This window comes from Callospermophilus lateralis, chromosome 1, assembly GCF_048772815.1.
Source record: "Callospermophilus lateralis isolate mCalLat2 chromosome 1, mCalLat2.hap1, whole genome shotgun sequence".
Taxonomy (NCBI): Eukaryota; Metazoa; Chordata; class Mammalia; order Rodentia; family Sciuridae; genus Callospermophilus; species Callospermophilus lateralis.
Window position 1 is genome coordinate 185,232,823 of NC_135305.1, and position 21,979 is coordinate 185,254,801.

Below are 21,979 nucleotides of genomic sequence, written 5' to 3' on the forward strand. Positions count from 1 at the left end.
CACACCACCATGCCTGGCACTAAGGAATAAATTTGATATAGAAAGTAAAAATCTGTATACTGAAAACTATAAAACACTGATGAAATAGGGCACAGCTAAATGAAAAGGTATTTCATATTCATGGATTGGAAGAATTTCTATGGCTAACATGTCCATACTGTTTCTTCTCTGGGAAACCAAATGGTGGATGATATAGGTACAGCAGGAAGCCCTGAAGGCCCCCAAAAAGGGAAGCCAGTGGTGGCTTCCACAGAGGCCTGGACAGCAGCCTCTGAGGCCACAGTCAGGACCAGGACTGTGGCCATGTGGCTCCCAGAGGTAAAGCTCAGGACAAAGCATGGATCCCCAACACCAAGCTGGGCCGTCTGGACAAGGACTTGAAAACCAAGTCTCTGGAATATATCTCTTTCTTCTCCCTGCCCACCAAGGAGTCTGAGAACACTGACTTTCACCTGGGGGCATCACTCAAGGATAAAATTTTGAAGAGCATGCCTGCCCAGAAACACTCAGACCAGGTTGGTCCGTCCAGCAGACTGGTTCAAGGGACTACAATGCTTAGGTGGGTCTTAGAGTTAAAGGCCCCAAGGAGGTAGCCACTGCTATTAGAGGAGCCATCCTTCTGGCCAAGCTCTCCAATGTGCCTGTGCAGAAAGGCTACAGTGGGAACAAGATTGGCAAGCCCCACGCTATCCCTTGCAAGGTGACAGGACACTGTGATTCTGTGCTGGTGTGCCTCATCCTTGCCCCCAGAGGCACTGCCATGGTCTTGTTCCCCACCACATCAGTGCCCACGAAGCTTCACATGAAGGCTGGTATTGATGACTGTTATACTCTACCAGGGGCTGCACTGCCATCTTGGGCAATTTCATCAAGGCCACCTTTGATGCCATTGCCAAGACATACAGCTACCTGACCCTCAATTTCTAGAAAACCATTGTGTTCACCAAGGTTCCCTATCAGGAATTCACCAACCATCTTGTGAAAACCCACACCACAGTCTCTGTGCAGAGGACCCAGGCTTCAGCTGTGGCTACAATGCAGTGTTTTTATATAAGAAAAATAAAGTGAATGAAACCTAAGAAATAGATAGATAGATAAACATATAAATAAATAAATGATAAAATGTCCATACTACTCAAGGTAGTATACAGATTCAACTCAATTCCTTTCAAAATTCCAAGAGCAAGTTTCACAGAAATAGAAAATTCACAAAAGAACCCAAACAGCCAAAGCAATCTTGAAAAAGAAAATTTAGGGGAATCACACTTTCTTATCTAAAATTGTATCACTGGAGAGATAGATCAATGGTAGAGCATATGCTTAGCACTCACAAACTTCTGGGCTCAATCCTCAGCCCCCAAAAAATAATAAAAATAAAACAAAATAAAATTATATTACAAAGCTATACTGATAGAAAAAAAGAATGGCATGGGGCTCGGAATGTGGCTCAAGTGGTAACGCGCTCACCTGGCATGTGTGGGGCACTGGGTTCAATCCTCAGCACCACATAAAAATAAAATAAAGATATTGTGTCCATCTAAAACTAAAAAATAAACAAAAAAAAGGATGGCACCAGGATAAAAACAGACATGTAAACTAGTGGCACAGAATAGAGAATCCAGAAATAAATCCAAACATATATATTCAACTAATTTTTAACAACGACACCCAGAAAAAGATAAAATGGGGGAAAGGTAGTCTCAACAATAAATGGTGCTGGAAAACCAAATTTCCAACTGCAAAAAAAAAAAAAAAAATTAAATTAAATTGAACCCTTATCCTATACCATACCCAAAAATTAACTCAATTCAAAATTGAAAAAAGACTTAAACTTAAGACCTGAAACCATAAAACTCCTAATAGAAAACAAACAGGAAAAGCTCCTTTACATTGGCCTTGGTATTTGATTTTTTAGATATCACATCAAAAATTCAGGCTACAAAAACATAAATAAATAAATAAATGGAACAACATCAAATTAAAAACTTAAACACATGCCTGTAATCCCAGCATCTTGGGAGGCTGAGGCAGGAGGATAGTGAGTTCAAAGCTTAGGGAAGTCTTAAGCAACTCAGTGAGACCCTGTCTCCAAACAAATTATAAAAAGAATTGGGGATGTGGTTCAGGGTTCAGTCCCCAGTACTAAAGGGGGAAAAAAAAAAACTAACGTAAGCACAGCAAAGGAAACAATCAACAAAATAAAAAGCTAACCTACATGTTGGAAAAAATATTTACAGACTTCCGGACCCGGGGGCTTAAACATGGATACCTGAGGAACTTCCGGATCCTAGAACCTAAACATGGACGTGCACCTGAGGCACTTCTGGATGCTATGGCCTAAACATGGATGTGCACTGAGGAACTTCTGGATCCAGGTGCCTAAACATGGACGTGCACCTTTGAAACTTCTGGATCTGGATCTGGGGGCCTAAACATGAATGTCTGAGGAACTTCCGTATCTGGGGGCCTAAACATGGATGTGTGCCTGAGGAACTTCTGGTTGCTATGGCCTAAACATGGAGAACTGATGAACTTCCGGATCCAGGGTCTTAAACATGGACGCCTGAAGCACTTCTGGATCCTAGAGCCTAAACATGGATGCTGAGGAACTTCTGGACCCAGGGGCCTAAAAATGGACATGCACCTGAGAAACTTCCGGATGCTATGGCCTAAACATGGAGGACTGTGGAACTTCCGGATCTGAGGGCCTAAACATGGACACCTGAGGAACTTCCAGATCCTAGAGCCTAAACATGGATGTATACCTGAGGCACTTCTGGATGCTACAGCCTAAACATGGATGTGCACCCGAGGAACTTCCAGATCCGGGCACCTAAACATGGACATGCACCCTTGAAACTTCTGGATCCGGATCCGGGGGCCTAAACACGGATGTCTGAGGAACTTCCGGATCCAGGAACTTCTGTTCCTGGAACTTCTGGGTCCTTGTGCCTATAAAGGGCAGGGCGTGACACTCAGAAGGGATGTGACCCCTGAAGGGGAGCTGAGTATGGGGCCTGTTGGGGGCAGACTGAGCTGTCGCACCCTGAACTTGAATGTGACGGTGGCCTCACTTCCCAGCCTTCCCCTGGGTGTCACTTCCTCCCCTTCCAGGCGGTGCTGGGGAGGAAGAGAGACCAGGCACAGGGGCCAGGCCCTGAGGAGGGACACTGTCTTTCTCCTTGCTTAGTCAAGCGCCCAACCTGGCTGGGGATGGGGACGTCTTATGACACTAGCCGCCTCCTGCATCCCTGCCCCAGGACCTCAGGGACCACAGGTGGGGAGGTGTTGACATGATTCTCCCCTGGCCATTAACCGTCAGCCCCGGGGTCTGCCCAGGGAGAGTTCTGTCTCCCAGAGGGTCATGGGGCCCCTGTGACCTGCTGCTCCTTACCCACAGTCATCCTGGGCAAGCAAAGGTCAGGACACCAGACCCTACTGAGAGTGACATCTCCTGGATGGGTGGCTGAGGACTTTGCCTCTATCCCCAGGCCTCAGACACCGGATGATCCCTCCCAGAGACAGAAAATAACCCCACACTGCCCAAGACTTATTTTTAAGCTTTGGATTCTGTAATTTTCCTGCTGTCACCTTCTTTGTGAAATCATATTTTCAACAGAGACAATATTCTGGGGCTGGGCGGACACAACATGGAGTCAATCAAACCAAGCTGACACATCTGGTCCTCCAAAAGAAATCTGGATTAGAGGGAGAACAGCCATTCTCAACTGGCAAAATAGTGAAGTTGCCTTGTCCTTATTTTGTGTAAGCAAAATAAATAATCTGATGTTAACTCATCAAATTTTTTTTGATGAGTGCTTGGTTCATAGGAAAACTGATTCTGTTTTATGGAATGAAGTGTTACCTGATTTTAAAATTAAAAATGAAGCCAATTAGGATTGTTAAATTATGCTGTCATAATTCTGTTCTTTGATAGCAGAAATAAATAAACCTTTAAAAAAATATTTACAAATAACATATATAAGAAGTTACTTATATATGTTATAGAAGTTATTTGGGAAGTGAGTAGAGAAATGATGTGAGACGGACAGGTTTTAATGATTAAAACACACAGGCCCCACCACTGTTACACAAATCCTGAACTGGGGAGGTACTACAATGTTTTGGGGATCAGCAAGACTTTCCCCGTGCTGATTTGAGAGGTTGATGTTTTGTATTTGTTCTCACTGAGATTTAGTGAGATTATCAGAACACTGCAACCCTCATATTTCATTGTAATCTTTATCTTACATTAGAAACATTCATAGATTGAACCTAAGAACACAATAGGAAGATGTTTTTAAAAGATTTATCACCCTGAATGTTTTCTCTGATATAAGGGGGGTGACTCAAAGTGGGGTAGGGAGGGAGAGCATGGGTGGAAAATTACTTCTAGATAGAGAATAGGGGTGAAAGGGAAAGGGAGGGAGAAGGGGAAGAGCAAGGATAGTGGAAGGAGACGGTCATCATTATACAAAATACATGTATGAAGATGTGAATTTGGTGTCAACATGACTTATATACAAACAGAGATATGATAAATTGTGGTATAAAGGTGTATTAAGAATTGTAATGCAAAAAAAATAAGAAAGCTCATGTATAATGGCATGAACATACTCTATATTCAGAGTTATGAAAAATTGTGCTGTGAATGGATAATTATGAATGTAATGCACTCCACTATTATCATGTATATAAGAAATAAATTTTTTAAAAAAAGATTTATCACTGTACTTTTTTCCTTTTCAAGTCTTGATAGTTTTCTAATTGTAAATAAGAAAGTAGAACTGGAACTAGAGAACAACAAAAAGGGTAAGAAATGTTAGAAAAATATATTCCGCCTTGTTAGTGAACCAAATAATGTAAATAAAAACAGTAACAAGAAATCATAATTGTCTCTAGTTAAACAAGAATAAACTTCGGGGCAATGAAGAATTTTTTTTTTGGGGGGGGGGACTGAGGGATACTCAGGATTGAACCTGGGGCCCTTAACCACAGAGCCATATCCCCAGCCCTTTTTATTTTTTATTTAGAGACGGAGTCTTTCTGAGTTGCTTAGGGCTTTGCTAATTTGCTCAGGCTATCTTCAAATTTACGATCCTCCTGCCTCAACCTCCCAAACAGCTGGGATTACAGGAATCACCACCACACCCAGCTTGGAAATTCTCATGCATGTAAGGACAAACTTGAGCAGTTACTCAAGATGAATGGTTGGCTCTGAAGAGTGAAACTTCAAAAGCCCAGATATCAAGGAACATGACCTGAGGAAACAGCATATCATATTCACTAAGGTATATGAACAATATATTTTTATAATAGTAAAGAAAACAACATGAAAAGATATTCCAAAGTATTTCATTAGATAAGAAAAACAAAGGATCCAGGTGGGGTTACACATATCTGTTACACCAGCTAATCATGAGGCTGAGGCAGGAAAATTGCAAGTTTGAGGACAGTCTTGGCAACATAGCAAGACTATCTCAAAATAAAAAATAAAAAAAAGATCTGAGGATGTAGCTCAGTGGAAGAGCACCCCTAGGTTTAATCACCCATTCTAGAAAAGAAAAGAAAGCAGCAAATTGTAAAGTGGGTGTGGGAGAAAAATGCATATGTATTGTAGATTAAAATATAGACATATACATATATATAAATATACAAAAAAACATTTACAAAAGAATCATGTGGAAGATTGGAAATTGGGGGAGATGTTCTTTATATATCATGTATTTCTATATAGCTTGCATTTTATAAAAGAAATATCTATCACTTCCGTAATCATTAAAATTAAGTGTTATTTTAAAGATATATATATCTATTGCTATTTAATGGTGTCCCTGACTTATTTTAAGTTAAAAAAATTAAAATGCAAATAGCAGATTCCCCAAAAGTAGAGAGTATTATCCCATATATCTAAAAATAGATCGTTCAATGAATGGGGTTACAAAATATTCGATTATCAGTTGTATTTATCTCTGGCTAATGGGAATTCAAGATTACATTTGCTTTTTCTTCACTTTTAAATATTTAAATTCTCTACAATTATTGTGTATTTGTATAATAAAAAGTAAATGCACTTTCTATATGAGAAAAAATAAGGACAGTGCTTAAAAAAAATCAAACTCTAACTTTTAAGAGGCTAATAAAACTTTCATAAAAATCAGCAACTGGGCCAGGTGTGGTAGCATATTCCTGCAGTACCAGAAACTCAGGAGGCTGAGGAAGGAGAATCACAAGTTCAGGGCCAGTCTGGACAAATTAGCAAGTGAGACCATCTCAAAATAAAAAAGGGTTGAGAATATAGCTCAGTGGCAAAGTGCTCCTGTGTCCATTCTATCCCATTTCAGTTCTGTTATGGTCCATTAGAGCTATTCTAAATATAAAAATCCTACTGTAATTTTCCTCAGACTGTTAAATGCTAATAAGATGTCTCATTATAGGAGTATGAAGCAGAAGGAATACAAGTTCAAGGACAGCCTCAACCATTGATTGAGACCTGCCTCATAATACAAAATAAGAACTGGGAATGTAGCTCAGTGGTAGAGCACTCCTTGGTTTAATCCCAATACTGCAAGAAGAAAAAAAAATAGATTTCTCATTATAGATTGTGTATGTATGTATGCATGTATGTATGTACGTATGTACTAATGCACTTATTCACTGACATAGTTCTTTTTGAAACAAGACATTGTATTAGACTGTACAATAGATGCTAAGATTTTTCAAAACAGGAATCAAGCATTTTCACAAGAGATGGAGGGAGGGAAAGAAGGGAGGAAAGAGGGACAAGGAAGCAGAAGGGGTAGAGATATAGAGAGGAATCAGGGCATGAGAAGGAATATGGTGTCCAAGTGGGTAGGAACAATGGCCATTTGAATGGGAGGTGGAGACTATCTTGGGTCTAAGAACACATTAAGGAGTGCAGGGAACCAACAGAGATTAGCTATGAAAGAAGAGACTGGCAGCTATGAAGAAAACTTTTGAGAGAAAACACAGAAAAGCAGTATAGTGTTAGGGAGCAGTGGAGGAAAGAAAGTAAAATAAATAAGAAATAAGGGGCGAGGGTTGATGCTCAGTGGTAAAGCACTCACCTAGCATGTGTGAGGCACTGAGTTCAATCCTCAGCACCACATAAAAAATAAATAAATAAAATTAAGGTATTGTGTCCATCTTTAATTAAAATTTAAAAAAATAAAATATAAGAAAGCAGGAGCAAGGCAGAAAACAATTTTTAAAAGTATCATTCATTGAATATCTGTTATATACCATACATTTAATTTTATAAACATTATCTCCTTTATGCCTCTTCACAAACTTGAGGGTCCCATATCCTCAGGCCATTTTGCACTGGAGGAGACTTACCCGGATAGTAATCATTGTGAGACACAATGTACAAATCATGTCCTTTTTCTCCTTCTTTAAATACTTCTTCAAATGATTTTGGTGGATTCACTACATCTCTACCACAGAATTCTGAAAGAAGAATCAATGAAATCAATTTAAAGGTATTTTTTCATCTATTTATAATATAATACGTGACAATTGAGGCATATGCTGTTGCATAAGCTACTTAGACATCCCAGGAGATTACAAAGCCAAAATAAAATGAAGACTGATCAATAAAGATACAACATTGCCTAGGTGTCACTTTGCTAGAGAACCTACTTGACTTGGCTTATTCCCTAGAATTCTGAAGAATATTAGAACCCTGTATCAGTTAACCATTGAGGTTGTCCTGAGCCATATTCCAAGCTCAGTTAAATTCCTGATTCTAAGATGCTCTAGACAACTTTGATTTCAGTTTGTTCCTGGCTCCTTAAAGTGATCTCAGCAAATCTGAATTACAAGTTAGAAATCCTCATGACCTGTGTGACATAGCTGTGACACATATATTGACAGCTGTAGACTGAAGCATACACCCTGCCTGAGTCTGCTCTAGTCTGAATCTATCCACAATGTATCCAGAAGTGTCAGGAAAATCACTAACATCAGATAGAAATTCCTTTCCTACTGGTCTCAAATCTAGATAAGATGTTTAATAGCTGCTTTCTTATGACTGGTCATTCCCAGTTTTGTGTGACATGAATTATTCTGTTTTCATTATTTTGTGTGATGATTTTTAAACATTACTTCATTTTTATTATTTCATTGTTCTCTTTCAACCTAACAACATAAATCAAGATGTTTCTTTTATTTTGGCTTTTCTGCCAAAAATTAAGCTCTGATAACTAATATAGTTAAGGATACTGTAAGGTGATCTCACTCAAAATAATCCTATAAAATAGCAAATTTTTTGATATATGAATCATTACACCAGTTAATACACACATAGTGTTTTTGAAACATTCCTTGTTTTATATAGTTAAATGAGGTACATCAAGGGAGAACTTTCCACATTAAATGAACTACTCTTAGATAGCAATTGTTATATAATTACTGCAATGCCATGTCTACTAACTGTTCATATAAGTAGGATTTTTAAAACTTATTAAAAAGAAAAAGAGAAGATATTTTATCTGTTCCAAAATACATTTTTTCATGTTTCAAACTTTAATAGATTTTAACTTTAGATCTGATGCAATAAATTTCAATTTCAAATATTGCATTCAAAAGCATAATTTATTTGTAATGTGGATTTCACTGCCTTAATAAGAAAAATACTTTAATTGGCCTTTTGGTGAACAAAGATAAGTTTGCTGAAGCAGAGCCAAAATGGGTACAGAAAAACAATGAGAAACTGAATTTCTCTGTAGTATAAAGATAGAATTAGAGGTTTTCTGGTCAGACCTGTTGGTTGTAAAATATATAAATAAAAAAGAGTCTATATATTTTAGCAACCAATGAGCAACATTAGGAAGGAGAGGGCAAGAGATCAGAGAAGGATTGTAGGAAAAAAATGTGAGAAAGGTATTTAAGAAAAAAGACACTCAATAAAATGGCACGAAGCAGGGCTCTTTAGAAAGAAGTGCCTGTGACCAATTCCAATAGAAACTGTTATTTGTTGGAAAGATATGCTTTACTTCCTCTCAAAATTAGAGTGAAAGTTGACTACACACTCTGCCCTAGGTTTGGTTAACATGCTGGTATAAGTCATGAATCTGCACTAATCGAGTACAGTATGAAGCACTCACCAAACTTATTTGTTTCATGAAACTGCTTCATAGATTGTTAAAATTCATGAACACACTGAGGCATTAGTGAAAATAAAGTACACAAATGCATGTCCAGGGAGAAGATTGCAGTCCCAGAGCTAACTTTTCTTTCTTTCTTTCTTTCTTTCTTTCTTTTTTTTTTTTTTCTTACATGATATAGATTCATTAAGGAAAACAGGTACACATTCAAGGGGCGGGGGGCTGTGTGGGCAATCTCAAGGGAAAAACTTCTTTGGGGGTCAAATAATAAATATGCATTCAAAGGAGACTATGGGCCATCCTGATAGTGAGAAGCTCTTGGGATAAAGCAAGAAAATACACATTCGAGAGAGAATGTGGAACTTCTCTACTGAGAGAGACAGCAACCTATTAATCTGGCACTTAACATTTGTAGAGGGACGATAACTAGAGGTGGACTAGTGGAGGAGTCAGGGTAGAGTTACACAATTTTCTGGTGCTGCAGAATGCCAACTTTTCTGAGCCTTTTTCCTATTATTGTGTCATATCTACCATGCTCATTACATCTCCACTCCAAAATCTGAATTCTTAACACCTTGGCACACACACATATAAACTCTAAGGATTTGGGTTTAGAGAATAACTTCCTCACTACGATATCATCTTCCATTCTTGAGTAATCATTTATATTACTACCAACACAATACCAGTTTTATAGCTAATCCAATTTCCAAGATTTTTTTATCACCCCCTTTCACCCCTTATTTTCTACTACCTCTGATGACTGCTGTCCCAAATGTTCTATTCATCAAATCCAGTCCTTCAGGCAATCCTAGTGTTTGATCATGGGATTTTCCTAATGGTGCTCGTTGGTTGCTAAAATATATAGACTCTTTTTTATCTTTCATTTTCTGCTGAAATGTGGTCATAGGCTGTGGGTTTATCAATGATTTTGCCTAAAGAAATAATACAACATAGAGATGTGTCAATGAATCTGATTCAAAGGAGTTAAAAGATTCTAAAGGGACTAAAAGGCTCACGAAGGTTACTTGACTCATATATTCAAGAAAAATAGGGAAGACAAGCACAAGAACCATGTGATTTCCGCAAAGTTCTCTCAAGGTGTATGTAGCGGAGGTCTTCTGAATCTAGACTACCCATTCAATCAATAGCAGATAACATTCTGACCATCTCCCCTCAATATCTGTGTAAACCCTCTATAAACATCTCTAGGCAAGAGTCAACAAGGCTGTCCTCTCCATTCTCTAACAAAGCCTGGTGGCATTTTTCTTTCCTGGGAGAAAATGGAGTACAATCTGCCTTTTATCATCCGAGGGGAGAATAAATAGCTTGTGGCCTGAACCATTAATTTTTTCACATTCTTGGCTGCTGCTTGGATGTTTTTCATTGCCTGAGATTAATGCGTCTAGAAGACAGAATAAGAGCTCGTAAAAACGCAGGTAGAAAGAAGACTGAAATCCTCATTTGTGCATTTTCATCTTGGCTAATTAATAATGTACAAGCTTAACAGGGTCTTTCTTGAAATTGTCCTTCACCTCCCTGTCCCTTTGGCCCTTCCACCCCTCCTTAATCCTTTGGCTGAAGTGAAGCCCAAACTTGGTGTTAAATGCTATACGTTTCTGAAAACAGAAGGCCTTCCTTAGTAACTGGCCTCAGGAGGTGCCAAACAATTTTGACTCTTTGGAGAAGACACACACCAATGAAGAAGAACCCACCAAGTGTACAACCCACTACCTCCTCCCCTTCCCATAAACACCCTTTGCCCCTGAGCCCAGGAAAATAGGGTTTTGAGGAGTTATCCCCCTCTGTTTTCTTCAGGTCCACCCTTGAATAAACCTGATTTCTTCCTATCAACTCTTGTCTCCTGAATACAAGTACTTCAAGCAGTGGGTAGCCCAAATGTTTGATTCAGGTAGTAAAAGGCAAAAAAAAAAAAAAAAAAAAAAAAAAGTTACCGTTCCTGAAGTTTTAGTTCTTATTCCATGTGTCAAATAAGGTGCAATTGCAGGATCATTTGCTCTGCCATAAAAGACTCTTTCTGTTCCAGGGGGTGGATATCTGTAGTTGAAAAACTTTTTTGTCTCAGGTGGAGTAATTGGCTAAAAAACACAAGAAAATAGAATTATTAAGCACAACTTTAAAAATATTAACAGAATTCATCTATACTAATCAATAAACACTCTAAATTGCATGAATAAGTACATGGGAGACTACAGTCCAAATAATAAAATTTTCCCCTAAAATTTATTCACTTATGCATGGAAATAGCATATTTTAAAAGTTATGTTTAGAAAACCATCAGAAATTGTCCAGATTAGAAATTATACCATTATTCCTATGAAATAAATTGAATCTCTTTTGGTTTTTATAAAGCTAAAAAATATAAACTTGCAATTTTTACTCTATTGGGCAAAATCAAGAGGAAAGCCTCAAAAATATAGTAAAACTTTCAAATTGACCACATTACATTTATACAACTTTCATAAGGAATGTTGAGAATTGTCTAATTTTTAATGTTACCAGAGTCCTAGGCCAGAGGCCCAACTCTGGGGATCCCAACAAGTCAGTCCTGGCCATTTATCCAAAAAAGAAAAGTAATATTAAAAGCAGGAAAGGAAGTTTCATCAGTATAGCTATACTGGGAAGACAAGCAGGACCAGTGTTTGCAGCACTATCCTCCATGTACTGACCAAAGCTCCCAGATTATATAGATAAGGGGGGTCAGATGTGTATGCACAGGCAAGCAGTCTTGGTCAAACTGTGGTCTGATTGGTCATTATCTCAGATGGTCAGGCAGGGTCATGTCAGCCATGATAAGAAAGTTGCTGTTACCTGGGAGTTGACTTTGACTCATCACAGATATTTTTCAATCAGACCTGCTGTTCCTGGAATCCAGAATGACTGACTCAGAACAAAGAGACAGATGTAAGATGGAGGCAGAAATGCCAAGGTTTTTTACATATGCAGGCCCAAGTGAAAAATTCTAAGTATAAGCCACCTCTAAATCCTTGTTACATTAATACTCATTTGCAAGGTAAAAATAGACACAAAAAGACATATTCAAAGTACTCACCCTAGGAAGTTTTTCAGTCAAGGAGGTTGCAACTCTGTATCCAATTGGAATAACTTTCCCTGCCTAAGTGGGGTGATGTGGAGACAAAAATTGATCATTTGTCAGCATGGAAGAGAATATTTTGAAGAAAGGAAATTATTTTGAAGTTGGTCTTTGCTACAAAGTTACATAAAACCTAGGAAAAGCAACTTTTATCACTCACCTGGGAAGGATAGTCAACCAAGATGATTCTGCATAAACAGATCTTACTAAAATAGCTCTTAGCTTCTATAGTTACCCTAGTGTTTCCTAATCATTTCTCCACAATTTATTACCCCCCGGAAGCCCAAGTTCTCTTTCTTTTGTAAAAGGAGTATGTAAGAGACCCTAAGCCTAACCACTTCATTCAAATTCACTTATTTTCTATGAACCTAGGTGCATGCAAATACTAATTAAAAAAATAGTGTGCCTTTTTTCCTGGTGATCTGTCTTTTGCTAGTTTAATTCAAAAGCCCCAAGTTAATCAACTATAGAGGGTAAAGGGAAAACTTTTCCTCTCCAACAGTTCAATAAAAACATAATACCATAAAGCTAAAGAACATGAACATACCCAGGCAGCTATAATCTGGTAAGAGAGAGAAAAAGCCTGGATTGATGGGTAGATAAACAAATCCTTGGCCTGATACATCATTTTATTCACCCTTGATCTGCTTCCTATGAAGTGTTTGACTACACTTACTATTATTATTATTCTACATATCCACCATTGCAAGCATTCTATTTACACTTTATTATTATTATTATTCTACATTTCCACCATTGCAAGCATTCTATCAGCCAGTATAGAGTTGTCCACCTGAAAAGTGGTTTGATTTCAAATCAGAAATTGTGATTAGGTTTCTATGCTTTTGTGCCTTTTGATTGGGGACACAAAAAAGTCATTTGTGTCTGTTTTCACTTGTCAGTGAATTAATATGCTTGATAAGTCTCCCACCCCTACCTAAATCATGGATCTCTCTTTGATTTTTATATTCCTATCTTCTGGGTTTTTGTTTGTTTGTTTGTTTGTTTGTTTGTTTTTTGGTTTTGTTTTTGTTTTGTACTGAGGATTGAACTCAGAGGCACTTTCCCATGGAGCCACACTCCCAGCCCTTTTTATTTTTTGCTTTGGGACAGGCAGATCTGAGCTAGGCACCTCCACCTTCACCTCATACACAGCATTTTTTCCTGTTGCTTTTTTTTCCCCCCTTTCATCTAAAAGTTTTAAATCTTTCCTTGTCTTTTGTGACCTTGACATTCTTGGAAGAGTAGAGACAGTTAATTTATTTTGTAAATTAACTGTCCCTCAACTTGGGTTTGGCTGATATATCCTCATGATTAGATTCAAGTTATATGTTCTTAGAAGAGATATCACAGCAAGTTTATGTTCTATCAGGGAGCATACACTCTCAATTTGTACCATTAATATTAGTGTTCATTTTAATCTCTAAATTAAGGCAATGACTGCTAGATTTCTCCATCACAAAGTTATTTTTTTTTCTTTATAATTAACAATTATTCTGGGTAAATATCTAGTTCCTCACCAAACTTTCACCTACTGGTTTAATATCTACTGATGATTCTTTGGGTAGGTGGTGGGGGGGGGGGGAACTTACTGGGGGCTGAACCCAGCAAGTTATGCATGCTGAGTGTGTCTTCTACCACTGAGCTACACCCAGGACCCTCTACTGAAGATTCTTTTTTTTCCACATTTTTTATTGCTGTACACTATGTGGGATTCATTGTTATGCATTTGTACATGCATATAACATAATAATATAATTTGGCCAATATTTCCCCAGTATTTCCCCTTTCCTTTCCCTTCTCCCTGTCCTTGGTCCCTGTCCTCTGGTCTAATGATTTCTCATGAATTTTCATGAGATCCCTGCTGCCCCACACCCACACCTTTCTTTTCCTTTTTCCTCTCTAGCTTCCACAAATGAGAGAAAATATATGAGCCTTGACCTTCTGAGTCTGACTGATTTCACTTAACATAATGTTCTCAAGTTCCATCCATTTTCCTGCGAATGACATAATTTCATTTTTCATTATGGCCGAATAAAACTACATTATGTATATATACCACATTTTCTTTATCCATTCATGCCTTGATGGACACCTAGGCTGGCTCCATAGTTTGGCTATTGTGAATTGTGCTACTATGAACATGTGTATGCGTGTATCACTGTACTATGATGGCTTTAATTTTTCAGGATAAATACTGAGGAGTGGTATAGCTGGGTCACATGGTGGTTCCATGCCTAGTACATTGTGGAACTTCTATGCCTATTTTCATTGTGGTTGTACTAATTTACAATCCCACCATTACTGTAAAAGTGTTCCTTTTCTTCACATCCTCTCCAGCATTTATTATGATTTATATTCTTAATGATTGCTATTCTGACTGAGGGAAATCTCAGAGTAGTTTTGATTTGTATTTCTTTTGCTAATGATGTTGAACTTTTTTATATATTTGTTGATAATTTGTATTTCTTCTTTTGAGAAATGTCTGTTTGATTCATTTGCCCATTTATTAGGGACTGGGGCTGTAGCTCAGTGGCAGAGTGCTTGTGTGAGGCACTAGGTTTGGTCCTTAGCACCACATAAAAATAAATAAAAATAAAGGCATGCTGTCCATCTACAAGTCCAAATTTTTTTAAAAAAAAGATAAGACTAGGTGTGATAGCACACACCTATAGTCCCAACTACTTGGGAGGCTGAGGTAGGTTGTGCTAGTGCACAAGTTCTAAGCAAGTATGGGAAGCACAGGGAGAGCCCTCATAGGGGAAAAATAATTTTTTTTTTTATACACTCATTGCCACTACAGAAACAATGCTTCTAGGTCTTCTAAGAGGATAGAATCAGGAAATGTGTGTATGTACCCATACTCCCACATGATTGAATCTATATTAATTCTGTAATATTCTGTGTAGTTAAACGATCGTGGATGGAGTCCATAAACACAGATCTGATTTGGATACAGATATAGATATATCATGAGTTTCTACCTATATAGACAATTACAATCCAACAAAATAAGATAGCTTCTCTTCTTCTCCTCTCCATGCTTATAATGCTTTTCTCCATCAGTGAGAAACATTGCACCTACTATCCTATATTACTTATCATCTCAGGTTTTCTGTAACAAAACTCCCAACCATACCAATCACCTGCTTTCTCAGTCTCTAACCACATCCCATGTTACCTGGCTTGGTAAGTTTCTTGCTCAGGCCCCAGTGCTACAGTTTTTAATGTCCAAATACCTTTTTATTTCTCAAACAATTGGTTCCCAAGATGCTGGTCAACCCAGAAAGATTGACAAGAGCTTACCTTCAGCTACTGAAGCCACAGACCTACAATCATTATGCTACTCTCCACTCTACAAACTCAGTATGGACTAACTGTCCAATCTCTGGGGCTTTGTTTGTTTGTTGTTGTTGTTGTTACTCTTTTTATTTTTTTATTAGGTCTTTATGGTTATACCTAAGAGTTTGGGTTATCCTAACAAACTCATACATGCATGAAAATTGATCTCAGTTCATGTTACTCCCTTTTCCCTCCCATCCTTCCCCCTCCCCCGAGCCCTTCTCCTTCCTTTACTCCTATCTCTTTTTTAATCAGGGATTCCCAATTCTGAATATTTCTGAGAGAGTTAGGAGTGATAGTCTCAATTTCTTTCTGCTCAGAAGACAGCACACATTATGCAAATGAAACCACTTACTTCCCAAAATCCTGCAGAAAACGGATTTGCAAATTCAGACACAAAGAATCTTTGCACCCTTTTCTTCAGTCTCAGGGCTTGCATGACCGAAAGTTCCCACATATTTATTAGATTTACTTATTTCTACCCATTCTTAAAACAGTTACCAAGTTCTCTTAGTATAGAACAGGAAAAAAATAAGGCACTCCTTGCATGACAATTATCATTATTATAAAATAATTTGTCACATAGTGGAGAGATTTTTAGAGTATCCTTCAAGAAGAAGAAAGATTCTGGTGAAGAAGAGGAGGAGGAGGAGGAGGAGGAGGAGGAGGAGGAGGAGGAGGAGGAGAAGGAGAAGGAGAAGGAGAAGGAGAAGGAGAAGGAGAAGGAGAAGAAGAAGCTTTCTCAACCAGGCACAGCAGCCCACACCTGTAACCCCAGCTACTCAGTAGGACTAAGGCAGGAGAATTGCAAATTTGAGGCCAGCCTAGACCCTGTTAGTGAGACCCTGTCCCAAAATAAAATAAAGAGGACAGGGGATACAGCTCAGCATTAGAGCACTTTCCCGGCATGTACAAGGCCCTGGTTTCAATACCTAGAACCATACACACACACACACACACACACACAAAAAAAAAATAGGTTTCAAAAATTAAATAATTTGCCTACTGGTCTCAAATCTCTAAATTCTAAGTTCCTTTAAAGTAGGTACTGTATAATTTTCTATCTATGTAGCCCCATTGGATAAAATACTGTCCAATTATTATAGATATTACAATGATATTTTTTTTCAGTGCTAGGGATTGAACCCAGGGTAATTTATCACTGAGCTACATACCCAACCCTTTTTTATTTTTTATTTTGAGACAGGGTCTCACTAAGTTGCTTATTGAGATACTGTCTCAATAAGATTGCCCAGTCTGACTTTGAACTTGTGGTCCTCCTGCCATGGCCTTCTGAGTACCTGGGATTGCAGGTGTGAGCTACCTCACCTAGCTGAGAAGACTTCTTTTCCACCAGAAACTTTCTGGTTCTTGGTTTTTGTTTTTGTTTTTCATTTGAAAATTTTATAAATTCTTTTTTAATTTAATTGATTTTTTTAAATACATGCAGTGAAATGCATTACAATTCTTATTATACATATAGAGCACAATTTTTTATATCTTTGTATTCAATATGCTCTCAAACTTGAGATCCTTCTTCCTCAGTCATTAATATTACAGGTGTGTGCCACCACACTCACAAAATACTATCATTAAAAAAAAAAAAAAAAAAACAACAACAACAACTTCCTTTGGACATTTCCTTCTTCCTCTTTCTACTCCAGGGCCAGTATAACTATCAATGCACTTCATACAGTTCACTTGCTTTGTTTTAATAACCCAGGGTGTTTGCAATAGTCAGTGCACTAATGGATATTAAGATTTTGATATCTGCTAGAGTACATTCAGATTTTGATATCTGCTAGAGTACATTCCAACATCCAAGAGTCCTTTCAAGGGCTACTGAGCTCCAAACAGAGAATGCTTCCTCTTTTTTTCTTTTTCTTTCCTTTTTCAGTACTGGTGAAAGAAGAATCCCTTTTATATAACAGGGGTTTACTGCATGCTTTAAATATAAACCTTGCTGATTGACAACTGGTGGCTCATTTTAAAACTGTCATGTTTCTCTCTCACTCTCCTCCTCCTCCTCTCCTCCTCCTCCTCCTCCTCCTCCTCCTCCTCCTCCTTCTTCTTTCTCTCTCTCTCTCTCTCTCTCTCTCTCTCTCTCTCTCTCTCTCTCTCTCTCTCTCTTCCCTCCAGAAACACAGAGGAAGCAAGATTAACCTTCTTCTTGCCTTAGGCTGGGTTTATTGTGTCCTTTGGATCATTGAACACAGAAATGAAGAAATCCAAACTTGGGAGCTGGTACCAGCATATCTAAGACATGGCTCCCAAGGCTACCATCTGGATGTGAATTATGTCTCCTCATAGGCACACCCAGAGCCTATCCCTTATATTCCCCATTTAAAAGCCCTCTGTTCCCACTAGTAGTTAGAATTGCAGCCTTTGAGACCTTAGTTCACTAATTTTCTCATTTACTAGCAAATCAATACAACTTTTTTTTTTCCTTTTCTCAAAACTTTTTCCTCTTTATTAGATTGGTACCAGGGAGAAGAACTGAGTTTTCATTATCATTGGACATTGAACCCAGGACCTTGTACATGCTAGGAAAGCACTTCATCAATGAGTTACGTCCTTAGTTCCTTTTAAATTATAATTTTAAAATTAATAATTTTAAATTATTTTGAGATACTGTCTCAATAAAATTGCCTAGTCTGACTTTGAACTTGTGATCCTCCTGCCATGGCCTCCTGAGTAGCTGGGATTACAGATATGGGCTACCCGACTTAGCTGAGAAGATTTCTTTTCACCAGAAGCTTTCTGGTTCTTGAAAATCCAAAAACCTTTCCTCAGGTTACTATTTCTTGGAAACTTTTCTCTGCTGAACTGGTTTGATACCAACAGTTATCTTCCTAGAGGGACCTCAAACATTCAAAGTATTTACTTTTCCACTGAACTATATCTATATCCCCAGATCTTGTTTTTGTTTTATATTGAAAATAAATATTTTAACATTTAAAAAATTATTTAGGGTCTGAGGGTGTGACTTAGTGGTAGAATGCATGGTTAGCATGTGCAAAGTCCTGGGCTCAATTCCTAGGACCCAAAAAATATTATTAAAAGAAGCTTTTTTTCCTAATTGAGGGTAATGCATCCTCCTGGCTATGATTCTAATTTCATTCCCTCTACTTATCTAGAATCTGGTTCCATCCATTTTCTCCTTTATCTCAAAACTCCTTTACTAATTCACTAAATAAATAAAAAAGGATTTCTAAACTGCATTCTTTACACCCTTCTCTTTACTATAACACTTTTTAAGGAAAAAAAAACAAAAGAACCTCACAATAGCTTTCTTTCTCCAATTCTAAGATCTGAATTTGCTATTCTGTATATTACAATTGGAATTTTCGCTCTATGACACCATTCTAATAATGCTGCTGATTTTCTTAATGTCCAAAATTAATCTTAATTCTATTTGCTATATGGGAGATGTTTTAACACTGCTAGTCACTCTCTCTTCGACACTCTCTTTCCTGTCCTGCCACATTTAGAAAGGAAGGTGTGACAAGTGGGAAGAAGCAGAGGTTTTTAGAATTGCTTGCGTTGGAAACCAGAAGCAGGAGTCTGTATGTCCATAAAATCAGAGCAGAAGCCACCAACTACAGAATCTGTCCAGAAACAGGAAGCAGGCATGGTTGAGTAAAAAGGCAGTGTGGCTAGGGAAATTCAGTGAAGAAACCAGAAAGCAAAGTGGGTCAAAGACAAAAGAACACCCTGAGTCCCAAGGGAAACAAAAGTCCGCAGACCCAGACAAAATTCTGCAGAAGCCACATGACCTCCTTAGCAGAGTTGTAGTCTTTAAATCTCAGTGTGGGAATCTTTCATTCCCAGAGTGCCTCAAAGATGCTTCATTAATGGCACTTCAATACCTTAGATTCCTTTATGTTCCTCAATACTATACTTTCAGACCTGCCTCTTCTCTTTTACCTCTCCCATTTAATCATCCAGCCCTCCTTTTACTTATCAAAAAATAAATTTCCTGCCAGGTGGGATGCTGCATACCTGTAATCCTAGTAACTCAAGAGACTGAGGCAAGGGGATCATAAGTTTGAAGCCAAACTCAGAAACTTAGGCCCTAAGTAACTTTGTGAGACCCCGTCTCAAAATTTAAAAAAATAAAAAGGACTGGAGATGTAGTTCAGTGGTTAAGCACCCCTGGTGACCTGGATGTGGCGGTGCACACCTATAATCCCAGCCACCTGAGAGGCTGAGGTAGGAGAATCTCTAGTCCCAGGTCAGTCTCAGCAACTTGATGAGACCATGTGTCACAAAACAAAAAGGACTGGGGATGTAGCTCAGTGGTGTAGCACCCCTGGGTTTAGTCTCTGGTACCAATAAATAAATAAATAAATAAATCCAAGTAACCAAAACTCCTTTACTGATTTTACTAAATAAAGATTTCTAAACTGCATTCTTTACTCCCTTCTCTCTACTATCATACTTCTTAAGAAAAAAAAAAAAATCACAGCAACTTTCTTCAATTTGAAGATCTCCTCCAAACAGAATTTTAAATTTTTCTTTTTGAGTTCCATGCTTAAGAAAACATTTCTATGAAGGAAAAATCATAATTGTTGTCTATTTATTTAGACACGTATATATTCATTTAGTTATCTGTTCTCCATTACTGGAGTGAGCGTAAACCTAGAGGACAGAGAGTCCATACTTTTTATATTGCCTTGTATCCAGCACAATGACGATTACAACTCTTTGCTGAAAGAATAAATAACTCAGAAAGTAAATAATGAGTGGAAAAAGAAAAGCATTCTTTTTTCATTCATAATATGAATATTAGGACACAACATGAGTCTCAAAATGAGAGAGGGTCAAGAAAATAAAGAGTGGGGAATGAAATGAAGGTCAAATTAGGAAAGAGGAAGAATCAACAGTGTGTACAGAAAAAGCTGACACCTAGGAAGGGAGGCAGAGAATCAGAGGAAATTAGACAAAGTAACATGTGAAAGGAGTCCAGTGGGATATGGGACATTAGAAATCTTTGTGATTTGTCATCAAAACCCCCAACAAGTCTCACCACTTTAGCATCTCAATAAAGTCATGGTTATATACAGTTCCTAGGGAAAGTATTAGTAAAGAAAAAAAAAAAAAAAAAACTTACACTTGGCCAGCAAGGCATCCGATCAAAAAATTTCCCAGCATATATAGGTCTGATGTGATCTGGAGATTCCACTCCTGGTTCGAGGTTTCTAGTCTCCTTCTTCTCTTCAGGTTGTTGGATAAACTGGTCCTGGTGAGGTTCTATCACCAAACCCATCTGGGGCACTATATTCTTAGTTTCATCTGGCTCCTTTGTGAGTGGTAACCCAATGTCCACCTCCACAGGCGGCTGCATCTCCGTGCTGGGTTTCATCACAACACAGGTAGACTCTTCATCCTGTTCCTGTGTGGCTTGGATACCTAAAGTGGGCTGTTTTCCCACTAGAGCCTCTATTCCTTCAGAGCCTCTAGCCGCAGGACCTCTCTGGCTCCCTATAGGTTGTGAACTTGGACACACCATGCCCAAGGGAGGCTGCATTGTCCTTCCATGAGAACATCTTGCTGGAAAACACTCTTTTTCTAATCCCACTCTTACTGGTAACATACACTGACCAGGTTTTCCCATTGAAGCAGAGACTCTGTTGACTCCTAAAGTACCTCTCTCCATGGGGGTCTTAGAGATGATATGACTTCCTAATCCCATCTCAAGCCCCTTGCCCACAGGGAATGCCAGCATTTCCTTATATTTATTATCCAAGGGGCTCTTCTTCCACAGGGACTCTTCTTTTCCTAATCCTACTCGAAGCCCCAACTCCATGGAAGGTGTTGTTCCGGTAAACATCCTCCTGTCTCCTAAATCATCCTTTCTTTCTTGGGTGAATCTGACTTCTGGGTTCGGGGGAAATTTCTTCCCAGACACCTTCATTCCACTAGGAGCACTCAGCTCAGAAGGGAAAGCTGTACCTGGATCGAGGGAAGTTTCCAATACCTTGGGGGACCCCACTCTCACGAAAGAGCACATCCTCACTCCCTGCCCACAGTTTCCTGCCTGCCTCTTAACACTTCGGGGTGTTCTAAACACTTAGCGGAGTTCACAGGGGGAAAAAAAGAAAAGGAGTCTGTTTACCCAGTTACCTGGGAAACAGACGGCACTGGGCGGGGCTTAGCGCGCAATTCTCCTCTGCAGGTCTCCCTCCCACCTCTCTTTCTCGCCCTTCCTTTCTTTCTCTGGGTCCCTTTCTTTCCTTACTCGATTTGGAAGGCAAGAAAACTTGAGTGTTGTGGCTTTGGGCACAAAGCAAATGTTCACTAACTTCCCTTTGGTTTTCAAAGCAACATGGTCCTAATAAGATGGTTTCAGCCATTGCCTTTTTCCTGGGCATTGACCCTTTAATTCTCCTAC

General features: G+C 38.5%; 1 protein-coding gene and 1 pseudogene across 1 annotated transcript in view; one reads left to right on the top strand and one right to left on the bottom strand.

Annotated features, from left to right (window-relative positions):
- Efhb (EF-hand domain family member B) overlaps nt 1–21,598 on the bottom strand; it is a 47,169-nt gene extending 25,571 nt beyond the window's left edge. The window contains exons 1-5 of the mRNA XM_076868506.1: nt 20,699–21,598; nt 12,202–12,264; nt 11,084–11,227; nt 9,883–10,063; nt 7,360–7,470 (exon numbers count right to left, since the gene is read on the bottom strand). Coding sequence (XP_076724621.1) covers nt 7,360–7,470; nt 9,883–10,063; nt 11,084–11,227; nt 12,202–12,264; nt 20,699–21,598 — 1,399 coding nt within the window. The remainder of the gene's footprint in view (nt 1–7,359; nt 7,471–9,882; nt 10,064–11,083; nt 11,228–12,201; nt 12,265–20,698) is intronic.
- LOC143412161 (small ribosomal subunit protein uS5 pseudogene) lies at nt 181–1,068 on the top strand (annotated as a pseudogene).
- Nucleotides 21,599–21,979: the final 381 nt, after the last annotated feature.